Consider the following 25,385-nt stretch of genomic DNA (forward strand, 5'->3'; position numbering starts at 1 on the left):
CACTCAACATGCGTTCGATTTTATACTTCTCCGATAAACGTATCTACTGGACTAACTTTTTTTGGCTAAAGAATAAAAAAATGAAGCTTTAGGCTTATTTTTCCCGTTATGGAAAGCTCACCTTGCGAAGCAATCGCAGTTTCGATTTTGCGGGGGAATCCCCAAGCTCTGAAAGGCTCTTTGTTTTCTTCGATTTGTACTGAATTAAAACAAGAATCTTTAAAACACTGTGATCAATATTTCGTAAATAATTCTTAATTATTAGATCATTTCGAGAAATGCTGTGTGAAAGAAAATCATCACCGTCATGCTTTTTAGTCAGTCCCTCGCAGCCGTTCTGTGTCTCGTCTCATCACGCAACGCTCCTTAGTGTTGCGTGACGAGACAGCTGCGAGAGAGAGACTACGTCATGCTGGATCGCGAAATAGGTGTCACGTAACCTGATTCTGAGCAATTTCCCTTCAAATATTAAAACGTCACGACGTGGTAATCTGGATCATTAATACCTGGAACAATTGTTGGAGCAACATTCAACATAAATGTAAATTTGCAGCAGAAAACGTCTCGTAGTAGTAGGAAATGGAAGCGTGTGAGGGTAGTTGAAAGCAGCGATGAAAGCCAGGAGGAACGGTATGTTACTTGTTACTGTTAGCCAAATTTCTAACCATATATACCTTTCATATCTTTAATTTATACCAGGGACCTACCTTTTTATAAATTTTCTGTTTAGACATTTTATTTCTGACCTTTTTGCATATATAAAGTCTTACTTTGTATTGAAATAACTCGGCCTGGTTTACGATTGTTACAAATAAACAACTGACTTTAAGCTTATGTAGTCAATTTCAAACCTTCTCCTCAATATTTTGGTAAATGAAAATGACTATATTGAAACGCGTATCATAGTACAGAAAATAGGTCTCGCCAATTAGTTGCAACACGTTAAGTTTCTTTTTTTTTTTTTTTTTTGTTAATTTAGTTTTTCGACTTCTTTTCTTTTTTTGTGTGTATTACTCGTAATTTATCTACCACCTCTAAATTCTATTTGTTCTGTCTGTGATTGTAATAACTGTAATAATATTGATTTTATCCTAAACAGTTGTAAGTCTGGCCCACCTAGATTAGCTCTCGCTAAATTTTTGAATAAACTTGAAACTTGAAACCTTAGTTTTTGAAAAAAAAGGAGTAAACCATCTTTTTTGTTATATTATGAGGATTTTATATAATAAAAATAAAATTACATGGTCACTTAGAGATACGAGTGTCCATTTCGCCCAAGAATGACTTTTCGCTAATTATATGAAGCTACTTCTTTCTCTTCCGGCTTTAGCTTTTCCTTCACTTTTATTCAATTGAACTGTTCAGTCACGCATTCGTGGTCCAGCTTCTCACTTCCTTGTGTCCCTGTTTCTTTGTCGTTTTTTTCTCCACTCGTTCCATTTTCTCTGCTTTCTTCCGTGCTGGAGCTGTCTGGCTTATCAGCTTTAGCTGCGGCTTTCATTCGCCTGTTCTGGAACCAGGTTTTCACTTGCCATTCCTTCAACCCCAGAATATGCGCCAGTTTGGTGCGATCTGTCGATTCTAGATACCTCTGTTCCGAGAAAGTTTTCTCCAAGACTCGCAGCTGTAAGTCCGTGAAGACCGTGCTCGAGCTGTCGGGCTTATCAGCTTTAGCTATCACATTCCTTTTCCATTTCATTCGCCTGTTCTGGAACCAGGTTTTCACTTGCGCTTGGTTCAACCCCAGAATATATGCCAGTTTGGCGCGATTTGTCGAGTCCAGATACTTCTGTTCCGAGAAAGTTTTCTCCAAGACTCGCAGCTGTAAGTCCGTGAAGACCGTGCGCGATTTTTTGCATCTTAGTTTCCCGTTTTGAGTTTGCAGAGTTGGCGTCTCACGGAAATTAACGGGATGTGGATCATCATGGTGAATCGTAATATCTGAGCTGGAGGGAAGGTCTGAAAAAGAGAACGAAAGGTTGAGTTTCTTTCAAAAACAAGAAAATCACTGTTGGTTTTTGCCAGTTTTGCCGGAAAGCAACCGAACGCCTAGAAACGCCCTTCAAAGGTTTCTTAAAAAGTTTGGTTTAGATTTGGAACTCAATTTACATTGTGTTCTATCGCCTTGGTATGAAGGCCTTAAATCTTTTTTGAAAGAACAAACTATTGCTTCACCGTAAAATGAATCGAGTGCTGACGTTTCAAGCATTAGCCATTCGTCAGAGGCAATTATATTGAGCATGCGCTGCCTGTACCGTGAATTGTGTCGGTGGTGAGGTGTCACGAGCTTTGTAGCGACACCAAACAGAGAATATGGGGACTGTTATTAAGTAAAGAATGACCAGACTAATAGATTTTCCGATTGGCCATTAAAAGATTAGTTTCGAGGGCAATTGTGAAATTCCGAGGACAATCTTTAAGCCGAGAACATTATCATCTGGTTTGACAGCAAGCCGGAAATAAAATTTTATAACCGGCATCCGATTGGTTTATGAAACGCACGCGCTTTATTGTGGAAAAGACAGAACAGCCAGTGATGACCATGGCATGATTGCAGCCAAATAACTGCCAACTGTTCATTTTAGCCTTGGGCATTATCCTCGATATAGCATTCGCCTGAATGGGTTTATTTACTAAATAACGTCATCTGACAGGCTCTCCAACCCTTGTTCCAATTTTAGTAGTAAAGAAAAGGTTAAAAATAAAATTACCCTGAAGAAAACAGGGAATCAAGCTACTGAAATACAAAGCATTATATTCTCTTGATAATTCACCTTCGGGAGATTCATCAGGTCCTGGGGTGATTGCTTCCCATATTTGAAGGCTGTCGGAGGGAACGCTCACTTCGATTCCATAACGTTTGAGAGACTGTAGCTGTGTCCACTTTTCTATTAGAGAAAAGCTTAAAAATAAAATTACCCTGAAGAAAAAAGGGAATCAAGCTACTAAAATACAAAGCATAATATTCTTTTGTTAATTCACCTTCGGGAGATTCATCAGATCCTGGAACAACTGTTTGCCGTATTTGAACCCTGTCGGAGGGAACGCTCACTTCGATTCCATGAGGTTTGAGAGACTGTAGCTGCTTTAACTCTTCCTGTGCTCTGTGTTATTAAAAAAATATGGTAATACTTTATTGAGCGCTCCCTGTAGGTCCAATTTAAATTATATTTTCCGCCTATTTTATTAGTTCAGCTGAGTTTTCTATCCAGGTTTTATCTAGAACCTGTGTCTGATATGAATAACAGATACGGACATGAAAAGCGAACAACAAACAATTCAACCGTGATGAATATTTTTGGTTGCTCAAAAAATGCTGAACAACGTACGTGTACGCATATAGCCGGTTTAAGGACTTCCCCAATCTCCAGCTTTTTATCCCTTGTAAGCGTGCACCAGCTTGGCTAGCAATCAACGATGGAAACATGGTTGACATGAATGATCTGCATGTATTTTCTCAGACGCAGTCGGTGTTAAGTTATTTGGTAATACTTCTTCTGGTTAGAAATTGTAAGTTTTCCTTCGGTAGATAGGGTAATTGGTAATGCGTACCTCAACTGAGAACTTGAAGTTGCCAACTTTATACATGTATTTTAGTTTTCCGACTTCGGCGACAAGCGAGATTTTATATACATGGCACCCAAATTGACGTGGAGAAAGCAAAAACAAAGTTTGTTTGTTAGGTCTCTGCAAGTTTCCTGATTGCATCGATTCCATTTCCAGAAATCGATCATTTGCGATTCCATTATTACATAAATGTACCCAACAAAAAGTATATTTATAAACTAAACAATGCATTCTCACCTGGAAATAAAATCCATTGCCAAGCTCATTTTAACTTAAAATGTAACGTCAAAATCTTGCTTGTGCACGCTTTTCTTCCTCAAATATTAGCAATAACAAAGGTGAGGCTACTTAAGTAAATAGAGAGGAAATTTTATCAGGGAAAAACCCCAAGGGAAATTCCCGCTGATGTGCAATCATATCGATCGCTCGGATAACGCACATGTCTGTATTTGCATGTCTAAATTGTCTGAAAAAAATTCATAAACTTAAGAACTAGGAAAACAACTTTTGTTAGGTTAGGTATATGAGGCTGAATTAAAGAAGGCAGAATATTTGGTAAGAGAAAAACAGTACACAAAACAATTGTACGCAAACGCGCAAGTACAAATGTGACTCAAAAATGGTGGATTGTTTATTCAAACGCTTGTTTATAAATATTATCTGTAAAGTGAGAGGACAGTTTTCTGAGAAAATTTGATATTGAACTCGTTTAACTCGAAGTTTCCCTGAAAACAGTACATGTAAAGGGCAGTCAAGGAAGGTCTGTTTGGCAGATATTGGACACACGAGAATCGAGAGAATCGAGACTAATCAGTAAAGGATAGTAAGTGACTGTAAATAAGGAACAATCCGGATTTCATTAATTGATTTTGATCCAAGTTTCAGGAAAACTTCCTGGGGAAAAACCCCTTCTTTGTTTTCGCGATTTGTTTGTTTCTTAAATTCCGAGAAAAATGACATCATGTCATCCAGGTATACTCCTCACATCATCAAACATGCGCTCGATTTTATACTTCTCCGAAAAAGGTATAACTGAATTTTTTGGCTAAAGAATAAAAAATGAAGCTTTAAGCTCATTTTTCCCGTTGTGCGAAAAGCTCACCTTGCGAAGCAATCGCGGTTTCGATTTTGCGGGGGAATCCCCAAGCTATGAAAGGCTCTTTGTTATCTTCGATTGTATTGAATTAATAACAAGAATCGAACGCTGTTTTAAAACACTGTGATCAATATTTTCCAAATAATTGTTAATACTGTAGTAAGATCAATTCGAGAAATGCTGTTTTATAGAAAATCGTCACATCACCTTCATACTGTATGTCGAAATAGATGTCACGTCACTTGATTCTGGGAAATTTCCCTTTAAACTTAGTCACGTCACGACCTTGTAATCTGAAGTAGTCAATAAAACAGTGAAGGTGGTGTTGGACTTAGATCGTTCTTTGTTCATATTTCAGTGTGATCTTCGAAAGGTGAGGCTTCTCAGTGATTCGCCAACTGGATTGAATTGAATCTCGGTGCACACTATTTTGATGTCGTACATGTCTAATACATAGTTCCTTCTCTTTCCAGCTGCTTTGATCAAAGGTTGGATCGATGGCACCTGGGGGACAAATTCAAGTGTTCGTTCACGGTTTACAAGGCGGAATTACCACAATCAACATTCACAAGGTAAGCTCCAGCTTCACTATCAAATAAGAGGTGGTTTTGAACGGCTTGTACAATATTGCACTATAATACACTGATAATAGGCACCCAAAGATTCGTTCTGGTGTAATTTCTGTATGGATGACTGACGTTTCCTTTAGGTATAGCGAAATGTTACCCCAAACGTTCGTAACACTGAAAATTAATCTCTTCATTTTCAAAGGGGCAAATACGTCGAGATATTCGAATGTCAGTCTGAAATGTTTCGAAATGTTGGCGCTCGAACTTATTTCAGGTTTTCTGCTTTTCTGTATCTATCACGTACGTACCTGATTGTATCTTTGTAATTCAACACTGTACAAATGCGCATAATGCACAATCTTCAGGGCCTGATTATTTGAGAAAGGAAGCTGTACGACTTCACCTTTCCTTTCTTCAACTTTATGACGGTCTGAAGTCGTATGCCAATTCGAGTTCTCAGGTAACTGCTTCATTCCGTCGAAGCTTCAACACCACCCCCCTCCCCTCCCCAGGGGAAGGCATTTGACCCCCTTATCATTGCCCGGCAGGGGTATGGTATTTGATAATCTTAGCCCTCTCGGGGGTGGGAAGTTTGATCACCACACATAAGGGGTGGGCCCGGAAGTTAAACGCGTAGCCTCAATTTCATGTTACGTGTCTCTACGCTTTCACGTGGCGTAATGGTGGCAGAGGCGGACGTGAAATTGGGTTGTGGCTTTGTCACTGCTGATTGGCTAAAGGGATCCTCTCGATATTCCACCGCGCCGTCGTTTCGATTACTGAAATTAACCGCCGAGGTACCCTAGTAAAACAATGCTATTATTCTTAGTGCGCTGTCAAAAGTCAAAAGCTCTGGAGAATTTTTAGCAATGAGAAATGTCTCACACTCGCTGAAGTTGTACATAGCACTTTTCAATTTGTTGAACTTTTTAAAAAGTCTCCCCAAGTCTCACAGCTTTCTTTGTTCCAGACTTCGTTTAGATGTAACAATTAAATGTATAAATCATTCAAATGCCTAGTGCTTGGGTATATAGACTTCTGACAACAATTTGATGTAAAAGCGCCCTGTGATGGAGTCGGTTACGAATTCAATGTCTTCCCCTCTGAAGACCGCATCAAAAATCAGTGCAGTGTAGCAAACAACTGTCCTCATTGTGGGCCTATCTTTTTAGGATGCCACGGTGAAGGAATTTTTCACAATGTTGTCCAAAAAGAACGGTATACCAGTCGACGTTATGCGAGGTGTTTATACCACAAAGCAACTGGAGATTGGCAAACGCCTATCAGACTACGGCATGCAGAATGAGTCAAACGTGTTCCTTATCCTTCGTCTCAAGGGAGGCTCAACCGAGTCACAAAGCATTCCTCCTGAAAAAGTACTGGATGATGCGGTGGAGCTATCTGATGCCCCGGATATGATCACGTGGGATGATGATCCAGAAAACAAGAGGGCCAAGATGCCTTGCGGGCACGCTATAAGTAAGGGATTGCTTTGTTGCGTCTTTTTGGTCTGTTTTCTGTTTTGCTTTTTAATCGGATACATCGTTAAGACTGACACCAATCTAGAACGGACACTTTCAGTTAATTCCTGCTATAACCGGATCGCTATTCCTAGGGTTTTTTTTTATAGAGATATGGTGTGGAGTTAGAGTAAAGCCAAAATCTGAAATTCGCGTTCCAAATTAGCTGATTCAGTCACTTTACTGTAGCTGACTACTTGTCTTCACACCTTCGTAAAATGGAGACTTTGTAATGGCAGCCAGATGACTGATTTTTCATGTTAGTACCTTATAGCCATCATGTGGGTCCGGTCATTTCACATTTAAATCAGAAAACGATAATCGATAAGCTATAAAGGACACCATATTTCAAAGTTCTCCGGTTTTAAATTTAACACTATGACAATTGATTCGGGGCTGTAACTTTCTGATACTAGGCATGGTGAATTCCTAATAAACTCACACTCGTACGTTTTGCTTTCAGCTCCCGAATCTCTAACTGCATATTGCCGCAGCATCTTAGACGCAGGTCGGTCGCGGTTTTTGTGCCCATACATCAGTCAAGACCAGCCACCGGTTTATTGTGGGGTTGAATGGGATTACATAGACGTGAGACGTCTGGCTGTTTTGACAGATGACGAGATTGAAGAGTTTGAGAAAAAAATCTCCAAGAATTATTTGATCAAATCCATGGGAATTCAAGAGTGTCCCAAATGCAACTCGATGGTGGAAAGAATCAGCAAAAAGGACGTCCGAGTGGTTTGTCCACTGTGCAGCAAAAATAAAAGCCGACCGTACGAGTTTTGTTGGCACTGCCTTCATAAGTGGACTGATCGGACAAGCACCTCTAAGTGTGGTACGTTTTTGCATGTGTCCTCATACCTTTTGTGCCGAAGTGCTCACATAAGAGCATTTTAACTGATCTTCCTGGGGGCTACACTTTACAAGCCACTTATCAACGAGATCTCAGAACAGACAAACAATAGTTTGAAATGATTTTGACTATAGTAAGCCAATGGGAACCTAACATCTAATGAATTACAACTGACCAGAACAGACTAAACACAATAATGCCCTTCTCCACTCCTTTCTTACGTATTGCAATCTTTTGTAATGTGATCTGATCATGTGGAGTAGATAAAAAAAATAATAATATTAATAACATAAATGGACTGAACTGGTCTTAACAAGTTGTTCCAAGAGGACTCCCATTGTCCGGGAGGAGAGCGGTTATCAAAGACACCACCTATCTCGTGAACATTGAGTTGACACAGATATGTTCAGCTTTTTGAAGTTTGAAGTTTATTTGCCTTTCTTTCTTATATATTTACAATTAGCTAGCAAGAGTCAGCATTAAAAACAAGAACGGTGTGATTTGAATCTCACTGTCATTTTGTTACTGCCAACATTATTTGAATTTGAGGAAGGGGGAAGCAGGTAGAGACCACCATCTATTTTGTGGTTTGGTGGGTTCTGTTCGAGTATAGTAGTTTTGACCACTTCCCTTCGGTTTGAACGTAACACAGCCAAACATAATATGGACATTTTAAATAAGGTCAATAACCAGAGACAAATGCCGGAGACGTGATCTACTTGAGTCTTAAAATTACTTACTCTAAGGCTGTGAGAAACTCAATACTTGGTCAATGCCACTTGCAACAGTTCTTCTAAGAATTACCCTGACCTAACACTAGACATAATTTTTTTTTTTTACTTGCCAGTAATTACGTAAATTCTTTTGTTCACATTACACGTTTTGTTTCCTAGGAAACTCTGATTGTTCTGGTGAAGACAAGCGCCTCAGGATTCTGCGCAATTGCCCCCGCAAGGCCATTGTTGGGGTAGTAGGTTGCCCCTCTCTTCGCGCATGCCTATATTGCGGCATGCTGATTGAGCATGTGCGGGCTTGCAAGCACATGCACTGTCGATGCGGCAAGGAATTTTGCTTCATCTGTTTAAAGTCCAAAGAAGGCGGCTCATGGAAATGTGGCAGATACAACGAAGCTTGCACCGTCGCACCTGTGCAAACCAAGATTCCAGGAGATGATTGAGAACCCCCCAATTTTTTTTAAAGTTTTTGCTACTAGTGTTCTGAAGGAGCGAGGAAGGAAAATATCAACTGTAGTACTTTAGTCAGTTGTTTGTTGATAACGTTTAGAGACGGGTCATCATTTAGAGGGGGCCTGGGTCTGGGTCCTCAATTTTTATGCAGTGTAAAGGGGGGTTATATGAATTAATGTAAGAATAAACAATTCTGAAATGACACAACTTGAAGGGATCACCAAATATCAGTGGGTAACAATCCCAATTATTTCACTCATGTCCAATACTGTCGCACTGATACGGACTGTCATTTACGATTGACGGTCCGTACGAATTAATCTTGCTTACGGTCCGAATTCCAAGCGTTACGGTCAGAACATGATAAACGGTCCGTAAAGAAGTGCTTACGGTCCGTACATTGCATCTCATTAAGGAGACTTAGAATATTTCACTGTCCTGATTTAGGCCCAGAGGGTTAATGGTATTACGGCCCGTACAGTTCGTTCGGTCCGTGAACTTCACTAACAGTCTGAAAAAAAGAGTTAACGGTCCGAAAATTCCATATCGTTAAGGAGACTTTTTACTACCCTGATCATACTCAGAGGGGTGATAAATTTGAAAGAGCTTCAAACTTCAAATTGTGGTTTTCAATTACTTGAGAGGCGAGAGCATTTGAAATAAACCTTTTCCATGTTGCCTACATTTCTGGAAGTTTTGCGCTTTTCAGCTTTCCTTTGCTTCTCTTTTTGAGACCGTTTTCTTCCCTTTGCATTCAGCTGATGGGTGTGTTTGAACACTTTGTCTGTGGTCTTTTCCAATTTTTCAGAAAGACTCGCCTTAATTTCTAGATCTGTTACTTTTTGTTCCACCTTGATAAGTTTTCCATTCATATCCTCATCAAACGTCTTGGGATAATCGTGCCCCGCTAGAATCTTTACAGATTTAGAAAACTGAGAAGACACATTTTTTTTTTGTTTTTGTTGCCTGCTTTCTTCATCTTCTATCTTCTTGGGTGGGGGAGGGGGTGGGAGGGTTGTTGGGGGACGGGTTCAGAAAAAGTTGTCCCTCACATAAAGGGGGGAGAGTCAGGAAAAACCAAACATGGCTTACTCACCCTTTGCACCAGCCCATTCTCTAAATAATGACCGGTCCATACATAGCCGATAGTGATCGATCGATAGTTGGGATCGCCGTGTAAAACCAACGTTTTGAACGTTAGATCAGTAAGTCTATGTAAGCAAGGTAATAGAATAAATTGCCGAATATACCGATTTGCTGCCTTTTTGAAGTTAAAATTTGACATTCCTTGAGATCCGCACAGCACGAAGGTTTGTTTCAACTGATGCGAACCGACAACTCGTCCCACCATGCTTTGTGGACCGTGTCCGATCACCTCTGGGATGAATCGTGACAGCCAACGCGTTTGAAAATCTTTTTTTGACGCTGTGGACTCATTCCAGATTCGTTCAGTGCTTAACTAGCGTTAACTTGCGCGAATCGCGACGGTGAAAATCCTCTTGATGAAATTATAGCCGTCGAATCCAATTCGGCATTCATAACGACGTCTCTTTCCGATATTTCGATACTCCATTACAATGATTTCTGTCAATATCTGTTGCGGGAATACCCTGCGAGCAGAGGCCCTTCGATCTTCCTAGATAAGTCGGGAAGAGGAAGTCCCTTCCTCTTCCCGACTTATCTAGGAAGATTCAAGGGCCTCTGCTCCCAGGGTATTGCGGGAAGGACTATTGATTGAATCGCCTCAGAAATTCGGATTTAATTAACTGGAAAGAAATACTAGTGTTTTCTTTGGAATGATATCTCCTTAAACTTTACTAAGCTTTAGTAAAATTCAGAAATCAATTCCTTTTTTTTTTTTCGGAGGCACAAAAAAGTCGTTCAGTAAAAGTGTGAAATAACTATGATTCTCGGCAAGCCAACAGCAGGTAGTAAGGTTCTGTTCCCTGGAAATCCAGCTAAAGAATTCCAACAGATCAAACTGTTTAAGCGTGCACAAATACATTACTTGCAAAAAATTTCGGACGATTTTAATTTCGGACAAAAATAATGTCCGAAAATAAAACCGTCCGAAATTTTAAGCGTCCAAAATTTTTACAGTATAGTATAAAACTTTAAAAGTACTTTCTGGGCGACGGCATCACGTATTCAAAGCCAATATACATGATATGGCTAGAATTCGGATTAGGCACCTTTGCTCAGTCGTTCTTTTTATCACAGGAAAGGAAAATATTTGTTTCTTTTACTGACGAAAGACAAAAACATAGATAAATTCCATTAATTTGCAGTTTATATTTTAATCTTCGACCCTAGCCCAGTTTTATGATACAGTAATTGCCTAAATTTACGTTTGGCATGTTTCAGCGCAGTGTCCGAAATTTTTGCCCGAAAATTGTCCGAAATGAGGAAAAAAGTGTCCAAAAATTAAACGTCCGAAATAAAGCGTCCGAAATTTTTTGCAAGTCATGTATCCCTTGATGTTTAAACACCCGAAATCGTTATTGGGTAACAGAAGACGATATTTGAACTATTTTTACAGCCTTAAATATTCTCTTTGGGAATCCCTGCATTATCCACTCTTATATATTCAACAGAAAGCACTAATATACTACAGAAAATTGTACTCTTTTCTTACTTTGAAATTTGCAATGCAAAGACGAAATCCTGATTGAGTTGCTGCTTTTCCAAACGAAAACTAATACTTTAAAGTTTTGATCAGTAATGATTTCTTGAAACATAAGCAAGCGAAAATTGAAGTTAATCGTCGACGTGCATACAGACTCGATTCGCACAAAGGTATATTCACTTGAAGAACTTGTGATCCATTGTTAATATGCTAATTTGTAGAGACTGTAGAGTATTGAAATCAAATCTTCGCATTAATTTATCCACATTGCCTTGAGAATGGTGTCACGATGACGCCGAAACGTCGGCTGTTAACTTTAATTTTCGCTTGCTTATGTTTCAAGAAAACTAATCTGAATCTGAAATTAGGTATTGATACTAAAAGGATTTTTTTGCTCTGAGAAAACACCCGAGGGAAATCCCCTCTGACGTGCAGTTTGCATGGTTTAACATTTGCAAATTATCCAAAAAGGTGATTTAAGACTAAAAAAGTAAAAGCATTGTTGTTACGTTCTTGAAAAATACGTGAAGTAGCACACAAGAGACAGCAAACAACCAGTGGCAAAACCGAACAAATGGCACGTACATGTAAATTTTGTCACTTTCATTTTTTTTCACCGTGACGTCACCAGAAGTGTTTCTGGGAAACTTCGATTGTCCCAGAAACCTGAAGGGACTTACCCTACTAAAGAAAATAAAAAACAAGACAAAATAAAGATAAGAGAAAAAATTTCTACTTCGTTAATTTCGATGTGCGAGACTCGGAAATGACCAGAGATGAAAAAGCCGGTATAAAGGAGAAATGATTTTCATCGAGAGAATTTTGGACATGAATAGTGGTGGTACATAAACAAATCATCTATTATCATCATCATCAAGAGGTATTGTTCTTTAAAAACTTCCTCGGGAAAACCCCATTTTTGTTTTAATCCTTCCGAGAAAAATACGGGCCGGAAATACGATTTGTATAAGAATCGTGAAATTTGTGAGCTATGCCTGTTTGATAAAACTGAAGCCCATCAAGAAAACAGTTCTTTTTTGAAATTCAAATCAAACTTTCAGCTTTCGAGACAACGGCAAAGCCAGTGCGGTTTCGTTTTCAGTTCAGTGTAGGGGAATCCCGCAGCTAAAGGGCTACCGTCCTTAGCCAGTCATGCCTTTAAAAATGCCTGACAGAACATGGGAATTTTCCCTGTAAATAGATGGCATCACCGTCAAAAGCAGCCTATAAAACTGGCGGGCCTCGCTGAGATCTATGCACTCCTCGACTATTTTCCGCAATCTTTGTTGAGATTCCCCGTGAACGTTAAAGGTGAGTCTTGGGTTGTTCTTTGTTGGTGAGATCCACCACGAGTCGCTCCTTTATTTTGATTATTATTTTGTTGTCCCCTCAGCTTCTTGAGTGATGGCACCAGGACAAATTCAAATATTCGTGAAAGGTTTACAAGGCGATACAACCACTATCGATATTCACAAGGCAAGTCTTGATATACGCTACCCTGTTTAATAGCAGAGGTTTCTTTCTGATAAGTCTTTTACCATGTACGAAGTCGATCGCATCTCTAGTATTTCGCGTAGTCGAAAGTAAACGAGCCGACTACCCGAACGACTTCGCACAAGCTAAAACTCCGGCTTGCCAGAAAGAATCCTCTGTTAGCAGGGTAGATATTCGCTTCAACTGCATGAGCTAAAAACCGTGATAGGACTCTGTACGCGCGGCAGAATACATATAATCAAAGCCACTCTTTAATTTAGACAAACCCTTCCACAGGTCGCAATAGAACTGAACTAAAAAATCCTCAGTGATGTGATGAAGAGGCGCATTATACATCTCACACAGTACAACGTGGCAAAAAAAAAAAAAATGAAAGCATTCTAATTTAGCATAGATGTTTCTTATAGTAAAAGTTTATCTTTCGCTTTTGAAGTTTATCCGTAGTAGTGGTCGGAAAAACCTTCCCAGGCATAGACCTTCTGTCTTCCCCTTGGATTTCATTTATTACTTTCAGTAGACAGCCGAGGACAAAGAAGGGCATTAAAATAGTCCTTGTGACCCTCGTGAAACCTAATTACCACCGCATTTTAACGCGATTTTCGACTTAACCCGTGCCAGTGACGGATCTAGCGGAGGGATTCGGGGGACAAGATGTCCCCTTATTTTTCAAACCGAAGTTTGCCGGTGAGGCCGATCCGAGGAGCCGAGATATTTCGTATTACGAAGAGAAGCTAGTCGCGTGTTTCTGAACGGGTTGTGTAAGCCTGCATGGCCTGAAAAATAGTTTTGAAGGATAGTTTTGTCTATATTCACTCATCTTTTTGCGAAAGCGGGATGGACGGTCCTAATTTTTTTAACTCTCTTAGTCTTGAAATTCGAAATGCGACAAGTACCGCTTCCTTTTGAAGAAAGCTGAAAGCATTCCTCTTATCATAAATATTCATTTATATATTTATTTATTCACCACTGCTTTTCACTTTCATTTTCGCTTTTTTTAGCCTAACTATGATTAATATGACTATGTAATACATTTTAAGATTTACTGTAGCTCTGCCATTGATTTTGGTCCCACGTGTATACTTTGTCCTAATCACTTAACTGAGGGAGCCCATTCCCTATAAGCCCGGTTGCTTTCCTTGGGCTTCCTTGGCCTCGCCATTAGTGTTTAAATAATAATAAATTATTTTAGCATTTGTGCAATTGTCCATTGTTCATGGTCACACGCGTTCTCGACGCCAGAGCCTCTCGGCTTGACTTGGTCAGACGCCTAATGCGCAAAGGGAAGAGCTCTGGGGACGAGAATGGGTCACGCGCTATGACTTTGGCAAACACCACGTGCATTTAGTAGACAACTGACCTCGCGTTGGTTGAACTTTCTACTTCTTGCTGCTACACCGTGCTGACGAGAGTCAACCAGCTCGAAACATGCTGTCCATGGTTGCATTTTGATTCTCGGTTTGGTCTCTATCATGTCGCTGTCGTGTTAAGTTTTCTACGCAGTCAGACTAGCCGTGCGGTTATTTCAGTCAGCTTGCAATCCAGGCATATTATTTTGGACGAGTGCTTTATTCCTCAGTTTTTTCATTCTGATTATTCAGCAATCCAATATTTCATAATTTCATCCACACAGTTTTCTTCCTCTGCACACGAAACACAACTGAGGAATAAAGAAATCCCGAGACTAACATTCCTATATTGACGTCACAGACTTACTTCCTTAAAATTTCAATGCCTCCAACGCGGGGAAGAGAAATTGACAAGAATGTTTTTTTCTCGATTTTCACACAAGGACAACATGAAGAATTTATCAAGCAAATAAAAATTCAGTCCACCAGACCATGAAAATACTTCTAAAAGAGTGGGTAAATAAACTCATTTAATGTTCCAGAAGAGAAAAAAAGATCCTCGTATCAACATGTAATTAATGAATTGTTTTACTCTTTTTATATCAATATTATATTGTATTATATTGTAATCTCTTTGTTTTAGTGAATTCGTTATCCTCAGGTTAACATCGATCCCTTAATTATAACTAGACCAATACCTCCCTTTGGAAAGTAAGGAGCAAATAAAATTTACTGTTTGTGTTAATGTTACTTTTACTGTTACTCACTCACTCACTCGCTCGCTCGCTCACTCACTCACTCACTCACTCACTCACTCACTCACTCACTCACTCACTCCCTCCCTCCCTCCCTCCCTCCCTCCCTCCCTCACTCACTCACTCCCTCCCTCCCTCACTCACTCCCTCCCTCCCTCCCTCCCTCCCTCACTCACTCACTCACTCACTCACTCACTCCCTCCCTCCCTCCCTCCCTCCCTCACTCACTCACTCGCTCACTCACTCACTCGCTCCCTCCCTCCCTCACTCACTCCCTCCCTCACTCACTCACTCACTCACTCACTCACTCACTCACTCACTCACTCACTCACTCACTCACTCACTCACTCACTCACTCACTTGCTCGCTCGCTCGCTCGCTCGCTCGCTCGCTCACTCACTCACTCGCTCCCTCCCTCCCTCACTCACTCCCTCCCTCACTCACTCACTCACTCACTCACTCACTCCCTCCCTCCCTCCCTCCCTCCCTCACTCACTCACTCACTCACTCTCTCCTTCCCTCCCTCCCTCCCTCCCTCACTCACTCACTTCCTCCCTCCCTCCCTCCCTCACTCACTCACTCACTCACTCACTCACTCACTCACTCACTCACTCACTCGCTCGCTCCCTCCCTCACTCACTCACTCACTCACTCACTCACTCTCTCCCTCCCTCCCTCCCTCCCTCCCTCCCTCCCTCCCTCACTCACTCACTCACTCACTTCCTCCCTCCCTCCCTCCCTCCCTCCCTCCCTCACTCACTCACTCACTCACTCACTTCCCCCTCCCTCCCTCACTCACTCACTTACTCACTTCCTCCCTCCTTCCCTCCCTCCCTCACTCACTCACTCACTCCCCCCCTCCCTCCCTCTTTCTCTCCCTCCCTCCCTCCCTCCCTCACTCACTCACTCACTCACTCACTCGCTCGCTCCCTCCCTCACTCACTCACTCACTCACTCACTCTCTCCCTCCCTCCCTCCCTCCCTCCCTCCCTCACTCACTCACTCACTCACTTCCTCCCTCCCTCCCTCCCTCCCTCACTCACTCACTTCCTCCCTCCCTCCCTCCCTTTCTCCCTCCCTCCCTCACTCACTCACTCACTCACTTCCTCCCTCCCTCCCTTCCTCCCTCACTCACTCACTTCCTCCCTCCCTCCCTTCCTCCCTCCCTCACTCACTCAGTCACTCACCTCCTCCCTCCTTCCCTCCTTCACTCACTCACTCACTCCCTCCCTCCCTCTTTCCCTCCCTCCCTCCCTCCCTCCCTCCCTCACTCACTCACTCACTCTCTCCTTCCCTCCCTCCCTCCCTCCCTCCCTCACTCACTCACTCACTCGCTCCGTCCCTCCCTCACTCACTCACTCACTCTCTCCCTCCCTCCCTCCCTCACTCACTCACTCACTCACTTCCTCCCTCCCTCCCTCACTCACTCACTCACTCACTCACTTCCTCCCTCCCTCACTCCCTCCCTCACTCACTCAGTCACTCACTTCCTCCCTCCTTCCCTCCCTCCCTCACTCACTCCCTCCCTCCCTCCCTCTCTCTTTCCCTCCCTCCCTCCCTCCCTCCCTCCCTCACTCACTCACTCACTCACTCACTTACTTACTAGTCCCATGAACAGTTCACACTGACGGGCAAGCATAATTTTCAGACATTCCTGAATTCAACCCAGAAGAATTCGTGGTTTGCAACTTGAGATTTTGACGAAAAGAAGTAGTTCATACAGGCCCGTAGCAAGGCTAAAACAACTGAGGGGGCTTAGCAAAATGGTGAAACAAAACTAATACTCCCCCCCACACACACATTGCTTTTTAACTTCCAAAATTCTGGAGGGGCTCAAGCCCCCCCTGCCCCTCCCCCTGCTACGGGCCTGCCATATAATGGGGTGAGTTCTTGTGTCAACCTTAACAACATTTACTGGCATTCGTGGAGAGTTACGACGTTAGGGGGAGGGAGAAGGGGTCAGTGGACCGGACATAAATGTCATGATCTTTTTGTTTAGGATGCCACTGTGAAGGAATTTCTTGCCTTGTTGTCCAAAACGAACGGCATCCCAGTAGAGTCCCAACGTGTCATTTTCGCAGGGAAGCAATTGGACCCAACGGATACAGATCGCCCCCGACTGTATGACTACGGCTTGCAGCATGGGTCAACCGCGTTCCTTGTCCTTCGCTTGAAAGGAGGATCAGAAATCCACCCTGAAAAAGTACTTGATGATGCGGTGGAGCTATCTGATGCCCCCGATATGATCACGTGGGATGACGATCCGAAAAACAAAAGGGCCAAGATGCCTTGTGGGCACGCTATTAGTAAGGAATTGTCTTTTGTAGTTGTATCTATTGAGTCATAATTCATGCCCTCTAACCCTTACACTGGCTCGGCTCGAAAATCGATTTCTTTAATTGGATATATTAATCAATACCAGTTATGTAATTCTTATTGATTAATGATCACTTACCGTTTTTCCAGCGGTTTTCTTTCTTCGCTTTCTTCAATTCTGCGGCCAAATTCTGTTTGACGAGAAGGCCTCTGGGACCGAGAGGGGGCGGAGTAATCAACAAAGTTTTATACGGGGAAGTTCCGCCCCGAGATCCAAACTCTTACCCTTTTAAAGTCAATTTTTGACAGAAAAACAGAAAAATGGTACCTCTTTCACATAAGTACAGTAGAGAAACTGTATCTCTTTTCTTTGGTTTTGTTTGAGATATTTTGAAAAGTCCTTTAAACACCTAAATGGCAGTTTTCCCTACCTTCTTCTATACTTCAGCTCGTGAAATCCCTACTCTTTTATAAACACCTCCAGCCTGAAAAAGGTACCCCTTTCGGGCGGAACTTCTCCCTATCTAGTCCATTACAGGTAGTACCCCCTCCCCCCACCCACCTCCGAGGCTCTTGCGACAGAGTAATGGTGAACGCAACTCAATATTTTTTTACTCTGCAAGTCGGACAACGGGTGGACGGATTTTTGGAAGAACAAATCGTATCTTCTTTCACAGTTTTTTGATTTGTAACTTTTACTGCGAGCATGCGTTTGTTTATCACTAAAAGATCACATTTACCGATCGTTGGCGATCTTCTCGCTCAAGCCACGCCAAGCCAAACCAGATCGTGATCGCTTACAACCTTTCAATATGATTGGAGAGGTTTTGCCTAGTGCAGCTATTTTAAGCGATGGTTATTAATCACTAGCTAACAACCTGGAAACTCTTTTAGCCGTCTGTAGGCGATTGCCTAAATGGACTTACTGACCAATTCCCAGCTGCTTGTTTTAACAGCATAAAACATACATCATTTTTTATACAAGTTTATTGTGTATAACTATAAATGAGATTTCAAACAACAAAATACATATTAGAGCACAATGCACAGATAATCGATAAAATGGAAAAAGTAATGACCCCAAGAGCTCGAGGGTAGGTGCGAACGGGACACGAAGGCCCATGCGAGGCACCGCCCTGTTAAGTTAAAGCTATCAAAAATGTTCTTGACTCGAGTCCAGTTGTTGTCCATCGAAAAATTTTGATTTAACATGTACATCTCTTATGTTTTGATTGCAGCTCCCGAATCTTTAACTGTATATTGCCGCAGCATCTTGAACGCAGGTCGGTCGCGGTTTTTGTGCCCATACATCAGTCAAGACCAACCACCAGTTTATTGTGGGGTTGAATGGGATTACATAGACGTGAGACGCCTGGCTGTTTTGACAGATGACGAGATAAGGGAGTTTGAGAGGAAGATCTCCAAGGCCAGGGGCGTTCAAGAGTGTCCTAAATGTAAGTCAATGGTGGAAAGAACCAGTAAGAAGCACATCCGAGTGACCTGCCCTCTGTGCAGTAAAAATCAACCTAAGCCCTACGAGTTCTGCTGGCATTGTCTTCATGAGTGGGCTAATGACGCCAGTATGAATCAATGTGGTAAGTTCAGCGTACAGGATCAGTATTCGCGACTGCTTATGTCCTTTGTTAGATAATAAGACTGATCTTGAAAAATTCTTCGAAAACCTATCAGAAGAGTGGCAAGAGTTACTTGTTACGCCGACGGTACATTTCAGACCTATAGTCGGAATAGAATAACTCGGAAATCTTCGTTCTCCTCCCTCGGTTGGATAGCAATAATCGGTAGAGACTTCAGACTACGAGGATTTGTCGAAAACCGAACTGTTTTGTACAGACGCAGAGTCACAGTTTTCATTGGATAACAACAACTGAGGAAATATTCGAATGCGTCTGTAGACAAACATTTACCGAAGACCGCTCTTTTCCTCGGCTACACAGAGACTTAATGTCCGGTGAACTCGAAGTGCTCGAGACTCTTGGCGCTTCTCAGTTGATCGGATAATAGGAACTGGATACTCCTCGAGTGCTTTTCAAAGTCTTCCAAAAGCTAAAGCCAAAGGGGCTGTTCCTTTGGATGATCCATATCAGAATCAATTTATCATATTGGCAACGTTAGTTTCTCCGTTCTTGCGGTCTTGCGACGTGTTACGTAGGGGCTATTCTTTGGAACAATTCTGTCTATTCTTTTTCCAATTCAGGAAGAACGGACAGAATTTTAGTTCCCAAAAAACACAATTCTTCCTTTTCCGCTTTAACTGAAAACCCTTCCCAGAACAGCGCAATTTGGCCGTTCCATTCTGAGCAAACCGGATATTCACTATATTCCAGTCATTCTCCTATCGAGGGCAGAATGAACAGAATACTATACTATTCATTCCGAAAAAAGGAATTGGCCCCAAAAGAACATGAATACCTTCTATTCCGTGTTTTCTTATTCCTGTTCCTAAAAGAATGCCACCATAGATTAAAAATACCTGCCGATTTTGAGACTTCTTCCTTTTCAGCTTTTTTTAACCATTTTATCCCGGTTTCTACTCTTTCTCTATTCGATTTGTTTGTTTCAGTGTAACTATATCTTCTCATTTACGTAAGCCAGACTTTCTTTGACTATTTTTGTCTTCCTTGTTAGGAAACTCTGAATGTACAGGCGAAGACAAGCGTCTCAAGATTCTACGCAATTGCCCCCGCAAGACCATCGTTGGCGTTGTAGGTTGCCCCTCTCTTCGCGCATGCTTACATTGCGGCATGCTGATTGAGCATGTGGAGGCTTGCAAGCACATGCAGTGTCGATGCGGCAAGGAATTTTGCTTCATCTGTTTGAAGCCCAAAGCAAGCAACTCATGGCAGTGTGGAGGTTCCAACACAGCTTGTGAGGTAGCAGCCGTGCAAACCAGTATTCCTGGAGATAATTAGGGAAGCGAAAGTCTCTCCACTGTAGTATTTTTCTGCAAGTCTGAGGAAGGCAAGCTAAGAATGAATGTAATACAAAAGCTTTGTTTGAACCGAACGTCACTGTCAAGTAGTTCCGTTATATCTGCTTCAATTTTGCATTCATAGTTTTTTGCACTAGCGGTAGCAACCAGTCTGATAATAGAGTTAAAAAAAGGGGAAGAAGTTTTGGAATACCATCACTTAAATTCGAGTAATTTTATGCATTCTTGGCTAAAAAAGGTGATACTTCTGGTTGTTTTTACATTATTGCTAAACATAGTGATTAAATAAAGTAATCACTGATACCTGTGGTTGTTTTAACGCGTGCGAACACTGTAATGACCTTTGAGCACTTTTTGCCTTCCAAAGGTTCTTTAAAAAGTAAGTCAAGGGGGATTTTGACTTTTTTTGGTGCAAATGATGCAACAATACCTACAGTTATAATTACAAATAATTCCAAAACACCAAAGAAATCTGGACCGAATTCTTGAAAAGAACAAGTCCTGATCTGTTCCAGCGCATTTTGGATGAGAAAACGCGAGAAATTGAAAAACATTAGCCAAACTTTTTTCAAGATGTAATCCATTGCGACTCAGTCCTTCTATAGCCAGAAAAACTCATGACAGTTTTAGTACACTGGAGTGGTGATTTATAGCAAAACTGGTTCACTTAGGGACCGTTCATTTTTTATGAGCATGGGGGGGCTGGTGGGATTTAGGGGGGGGGGGGCCACGAGAAAAAAAATGGCACTAATGGGGGGGGGGGCTACCAAAAAAAATTGAGTGAAAGAGGGGGGGGATCACCAGCAATAATTGGCTAGTGGGGGAAATTGAAAGTGGTTCAACACAGAAACAGATGAAGAAATTGAATATTATTTCAATTTTATTTAATTAATACGATTTTCCTAACCACTGTTAATTTGTTTTACATACTGAGATGAAAATCTACATTTCATATTAACAACAACTGAGGAAATGAGGCATATCTGTTGAAAAAGCAATAATGAATATAAACTGAAGTAGACACCTATGTTTGTAATCCGTGGGGGAGTAGTTTTCTATTAAGTGGTTGTACTCAGAACTATATCAATAGATTGTTTAATGTTCTGTTTAATAGTATTCACTTTTATAAAGACTGTTGATTAGTAAATTATTTGAACCCAGGAGTATCAGTAGACTCAGTAGTATGCCTAGTGTGAACATCCAGATTAGTTTTTAATAATAGAACTGTTGTTGGTGACTTCAGTTGACGGTAAATCTGAGCCGTAGGCCATCTTCAGAAAAGCTTGTAACTGTCATTTTTAATAGCAGTACTTTAATATCCAGGCGTGTAGGAGGGGGGGGGGGGTTCGAGGGGTTCGAACGAACCCCCTTTGAAGATCAATAATGGCGGAAGAAAAAGCACAATGAGGAGGTTGAACAACTACATGAGGTGTACCATGCGAGAGAGTAGATGTCCGCCCTGGTTCTAATGCATATCAAATATGATATGCCTGTCAATCTTGACGAGATAGTCAATTTGTTTCAAGGCCTACACCCGAGAATGATGCAGTTTACCAGCTTGGTGTATAACTATCAGCAGATCAAATAGCTATCAGAACTTGACAAGGCGCAGAATGTACATTGAACTTTCTTGTTTAAGTTGAGACAATTATGCCGCAGAAATGATGTATATAGCTTAAAAAGCTGCTGTAAAACAAATTTGTGATTTGCCTAAAATGGGTCTCAAAATGCAGGAAATGAGGTTTCTGGGAACGTAGATTTTCAAAAATTTCCGGGGGAGCATGCCCCCGGACCCCCCTAGTAAGAGCGCCTCCGGCACTCAACAAACACCCCTATCTAACCCTTAACTACACGCCTGATATCTGTGTGTCCGCTGTTTTTTTTCTGTTTAATATGACTTGCAATCGTTGATTGGTATGCTTAATTGTTTCTATTTGAAGGGGAGTAATTTCACTTTAAACATTTGCTCAGTTAATTTTTATAGTTCCTCTAAGAATCTAAATGGAAATTTAGGGTTTGCCGTTGCCGTAAACATGTTGCTATCTATAAAACGTTTTTTTTAAACAAGAGAAATCTTTACCTAAGCAAAGAACGGTAACTTTTTAATAGTACTGTAAAGAAATCACAGTAACAATTACATTTATCTTTGATATAAACAGTACATTAACATAAGCGTTTGGCAAAAGTTAGGAGTATGATTTGTTTCTGGTTGGATGGGAGGGGGGGGGGTCATCAGAAAAAAATAGTTTCTGCTTGGGGGGGGGGGGCCATGTGGAAAAAAATTGCATGCTAGGGGGGGTCATACAGTTTTGTAATGGCAATTAACCAAATCCCACCAGCCCCCCCATGCTCATAAAAAATGAACGGTCCCTTATTTCAGTTGCATTGTAGAAAAAATGTTCCACCCATTTTCCCTTCAATACTGGAGTACCCCTCTGGCTATCATCTGACCCTGCTATGCAGCTGATAACATACAACCCTCTTCGACTGACACCTCTCTAAAATGGACGGTCTGGTGTGGCCCCAGGACTCCTCATACTGTCTTTCCTCCCTCCAACGCTCCGTATCTAACCATCACGTGACACTACCCTTTTCTTTCATTTTATTTCCTTGGGAAATGCATCTCGTGATTTGATCTCCGCTAAATTACGTTTAAAAGGTTCAGAATAAACTAGCAAGATAGGCTGCTTCTTTCGCCATGTCCTCTTCACTCCTGAATCCAGTATTCCTTGAATCGGCTTCCTCCGTCTCAGTCTGTTGCTTATCGTGTTCAGCCAAAGCCTTGTAAACATCATCATTGCGTTCAAAATCTCCTTTCTTCCTTGGCAACACGTGCACATGAACATGTTCAACTGTCTGTCCCGCATCAGGTCCGTCTTGGATCGCAATCGAAAGAGAAGTGACGTTGTACGCTTTCTCGAGAACACGTGCGATCTTCTGAGTAGTCGTAAACAAATCCGCAACTTCTTCCTCTGTTAATTCACAAAATCTCTGCACAACTCGAACTGGCGATACAAGCACATGTCCTGGCAAAACCGGTTTTCTATTCACAAAAGCAAAAGACAACTTAGAGCGGAAAAATACCACAGATGACTGAAGAAGAATTCGACCAAAATTGAAACTTGTGGCCGCCATCTTGCATAGCAAATGCCGGCAAGTGACGTAAAAGTTTTTGTGAATCTCCGCTGGCTGATTTGAAGGGCGTCAAGTCACCCGATTCACTCGGACAGCACTGGCTAACAGCCGCTAAAATGATACCCATCGTACCGGCTATCAGCCGGTGATCGTATACTATAGTACGACTTGTTACGCGGGATGCCCTGAGGGGGCATACCGTGTCTAAAAACGGGACGATTTCTTTTTCTTCGTCGTAGCTTCAAATCGGTACATTAATTTATTCATTAAACTCACCCCTCTCCTACTCGGGGTGTATTGTTCTGATTGTCTTCAACAGAAGCAGGCCAATCAAAATCCATTCTTGTCGCTTACATCGCGAGGGAGGGGACCCACTCACCCCTACCTGTGTGACGTCAACGCATCATTTGATCTATTTATTAAAAACGGATTAAATTTGGCACCATATTGTTTATAACATGTTCTGGACTCAAGTGTGCCGTTTTCAAACGGAAATTTCACCATTTTGAAGCGGCAAATCAAAAGAATAACTTCTAAGAAGCACTCGACATTTAAAACGGTAGAAATTGGTGAGTTCATGGCGAAGGAATCGTGCTTTGTTTGACAGTCCTTGACAACGACGCGAGACTAAAAAGAGGTCATTGAGAAGCTTACGTTATCGTAATGGAATTCCACACATTTCCGGTGAAAGTCTGAGCCGCGTAACACAAGGAAAACAACGTAACGCGATCGTCGTGACTCAAACTATTCCATTAGCAAGGATAGATTTAGACTTTCTCAAAGTCGCTCGCTTGCTTCTCTTTGAATGGACCTGGCGCGAGCGACTCTTATCACTTGCAGCGCGCCAAATTTACAGGAGGAATTTTCCTCCTGTAGCATTATCCAATCAGAACAAGCGATATGAAACTACACGTCAATCAAGCCAGATCATAACCAGATCACGCTCAAAGCTGTTCAAACATACAACACTAGCTCTTCGATAGCGATTGTTATTTCGGTCTACGACCAAGAACTTCTAAATTCCTCGCACTGATTACACGTTCATTTAACGACGCAATTCGTGTATGGGTTGCAAAAGCAAAGTACAGAGATGTCCGCGAACATCAGCGCAAAGTACTTAATCGAAAGTCACTGTTGTGAAAACCCGGGTGGAAAGGACGTGTTTTTATCGGCGCCTACAGGATGATCGGTAAAAAAAGCTTGACCCCATTCGTTTTCGATTTTCTACGTCACAGCGAAAGAAAAGAGGTTATGACCGTTTGCATCAAGAGGCGATCGATCGGTATTTGTGGCTTATACTGACCGAGTTATATGCTACATTTTAAATGAGTGTTTTGATAACAACGAGATAAGCCTCAACCTTGTTCGGTATATAGCAAGCATTTTTCGGCCGTTAACTTGTTCGGTTGTTATATACCGATACGGATTCGGCCGTTATCCCAAACGAATTTCGTTCGGTATCTAATAGGAAACTCATAAGAGCCGATACATTTTATGTTGTTTTCCAGGTTTTCCCGTCAAGACAGCACTCTGCATGCCATGCTGTGTAGTGCTTTCATTTGAAAATTTATTATTGCAGTAGCAGCGCTAGCAGTAGCCAGTATTATTATTATTACTCGCACATTCGAAGTAAAGCATTTTAAAAATCTTCGCGAAGCGAATCGACAATTTCTGCAGTCATCAAAATGTAAACAAAATCTTCGCATGAACAGTGTGTAGTACGATACAGTCGTTTCGCGGGGCTGATAAAGAAAATGACTTGTCGTTTCACTGTTCAAATGCGTTGTCAGCGTTTGAAAAATGTTTTTGCAAATGCGTTGGCCCAATTTTTAAATGATTTTCAACGTATTTCGGTTTTGTTCGGAAACATTCCCAACGTTTTGAAACGCATTGAGAAAGTTTTCCAATGCAATTGTCAGCGTTTCCAACTGATACGTTGAAATGACAAGAATGCATTGAGTTGACAGTTTG

General features: G+C 41.6%; 3 protein-coding genes and 1 pseudogene across 5 annotated transcripts; 2 read left to right on the plus strand and 2 right to left on the minus strand.

Annotated features, from left to right (window-relative positions):
• Window positions 1-671: 671 nt before the first annotated feature.
• LOC146476577 (uncharacterized) lies at window positions 672-5,689 on the minus strand. Of its 2 annotated transcripts, none has more exons than XM_085114455.1 (4): window positions 5,541-5,689; window positions 2,983-3,104; window positions 2,775-2,888; window positions 672-1,959 (listed from the first exon to the last, which is right to left on the minus strand). In XM_085114455.1, exons 1-4 carry the CDS (start codon window positions 5,579-5,581, stop codon window positions 1,349-1,351), a joined length of 888 nt encoding a protein of 295 aa, XP_084970581.1. In that variant the 5' UTR covers window positions 5,582-5,689; the 3' UTR covers window positions 672-1,348. The 2 variants fall into 2 exon arrangements, with proteins under 2 accessions (XP_084970581.1, XP_084970582.1); XM_085114456.1 differs by lacking the exon at window positions 5,541-5,689 and adding an exon at window positions 3,805-3,934.
• LOC146476578 (uncharacterized) lies at window positions 4,889-9,303 on the plus strand. Its single transcript, XM_085114452.1, has 5 exons — window positions 4,889-5,036; window positions 5,137-5,235; window positions 6,405-6,711; window positions 7,216-7,587; window positions 8,499-9,303. Exons 2-5 carry the CDS (start codon window positions 5,161-5,163, stop codon window positions 8,780-8,782), a joined length of 1,038 nt encoding a protein of 345 aa, XP_084970578.1. The 5' UTR covers window positions 4,889-5,036; window positions 5,137-5,160; the 3' UTR covers window positions 8,783-9,303.
• Window positions 9,304-11,669: 2,366 nt separating this feature from the next.
• On the plus strand, window positions 11,670-22,966 carry LOC146476579 (uncharacterized). Of its 2 annotated transcripts, none has more exons than XM_085114454.1 (6): window positions 11,670-12,298; window positions 12,812-12,894; window positions 17,013-17,319; window positions 18,568-18,924; window positions 19,976-20,955; window positions 22,660-22,966. In XM_085114454.1, the coding sequence occupies exons 2-5, from the start codon at window positions 12,823-12,825 to the stop codon at window positions 20,257-20,259; spliced, it is 1,020 nt and encodes a 339-aa protein (XP_084970580.1). In that variant the 5' UTR covers window positions 11,670-12,298; window positions 12,812-12,822; the 3' UTR covers window positions 20,260-20,955; window positions 22,660-22,966. The 2 variants fall into 2 exon arrangements, with proteins under 2 accessions (XP_084970580.1, XP_084970579.1); XM_085114453.1 differs by lacking the exon at window positions 11,670-12,298 and adding an exon at window positions 12,335-12,729.
• Window positions 22,872-23,452, minus strand: LOC146476580 (bis(5'-adenosyl)-triphosphatase pseudogene; annotated as a pseudogene).
• Between the last annotated feature and the right edge of the window lie 1,933 nt (window positions 23,453-25,385).

The sequence above is a fragment of the Pavona decussata genome, unplaced genomic scaffold (assembly GCF_977016875.1).
Source record: "Pavona decussata unplaced genomic scaffold, jaPavDecu1.1 SCAFFOLD_76, whole genome shotgun sequence".
Classification (NCBI taxonomy): Eukaryota; Metazoa; Cnidaria; class Anthozoa; order Scleractinia; family Agariciidae; genus Pavona; species Pavona decussata.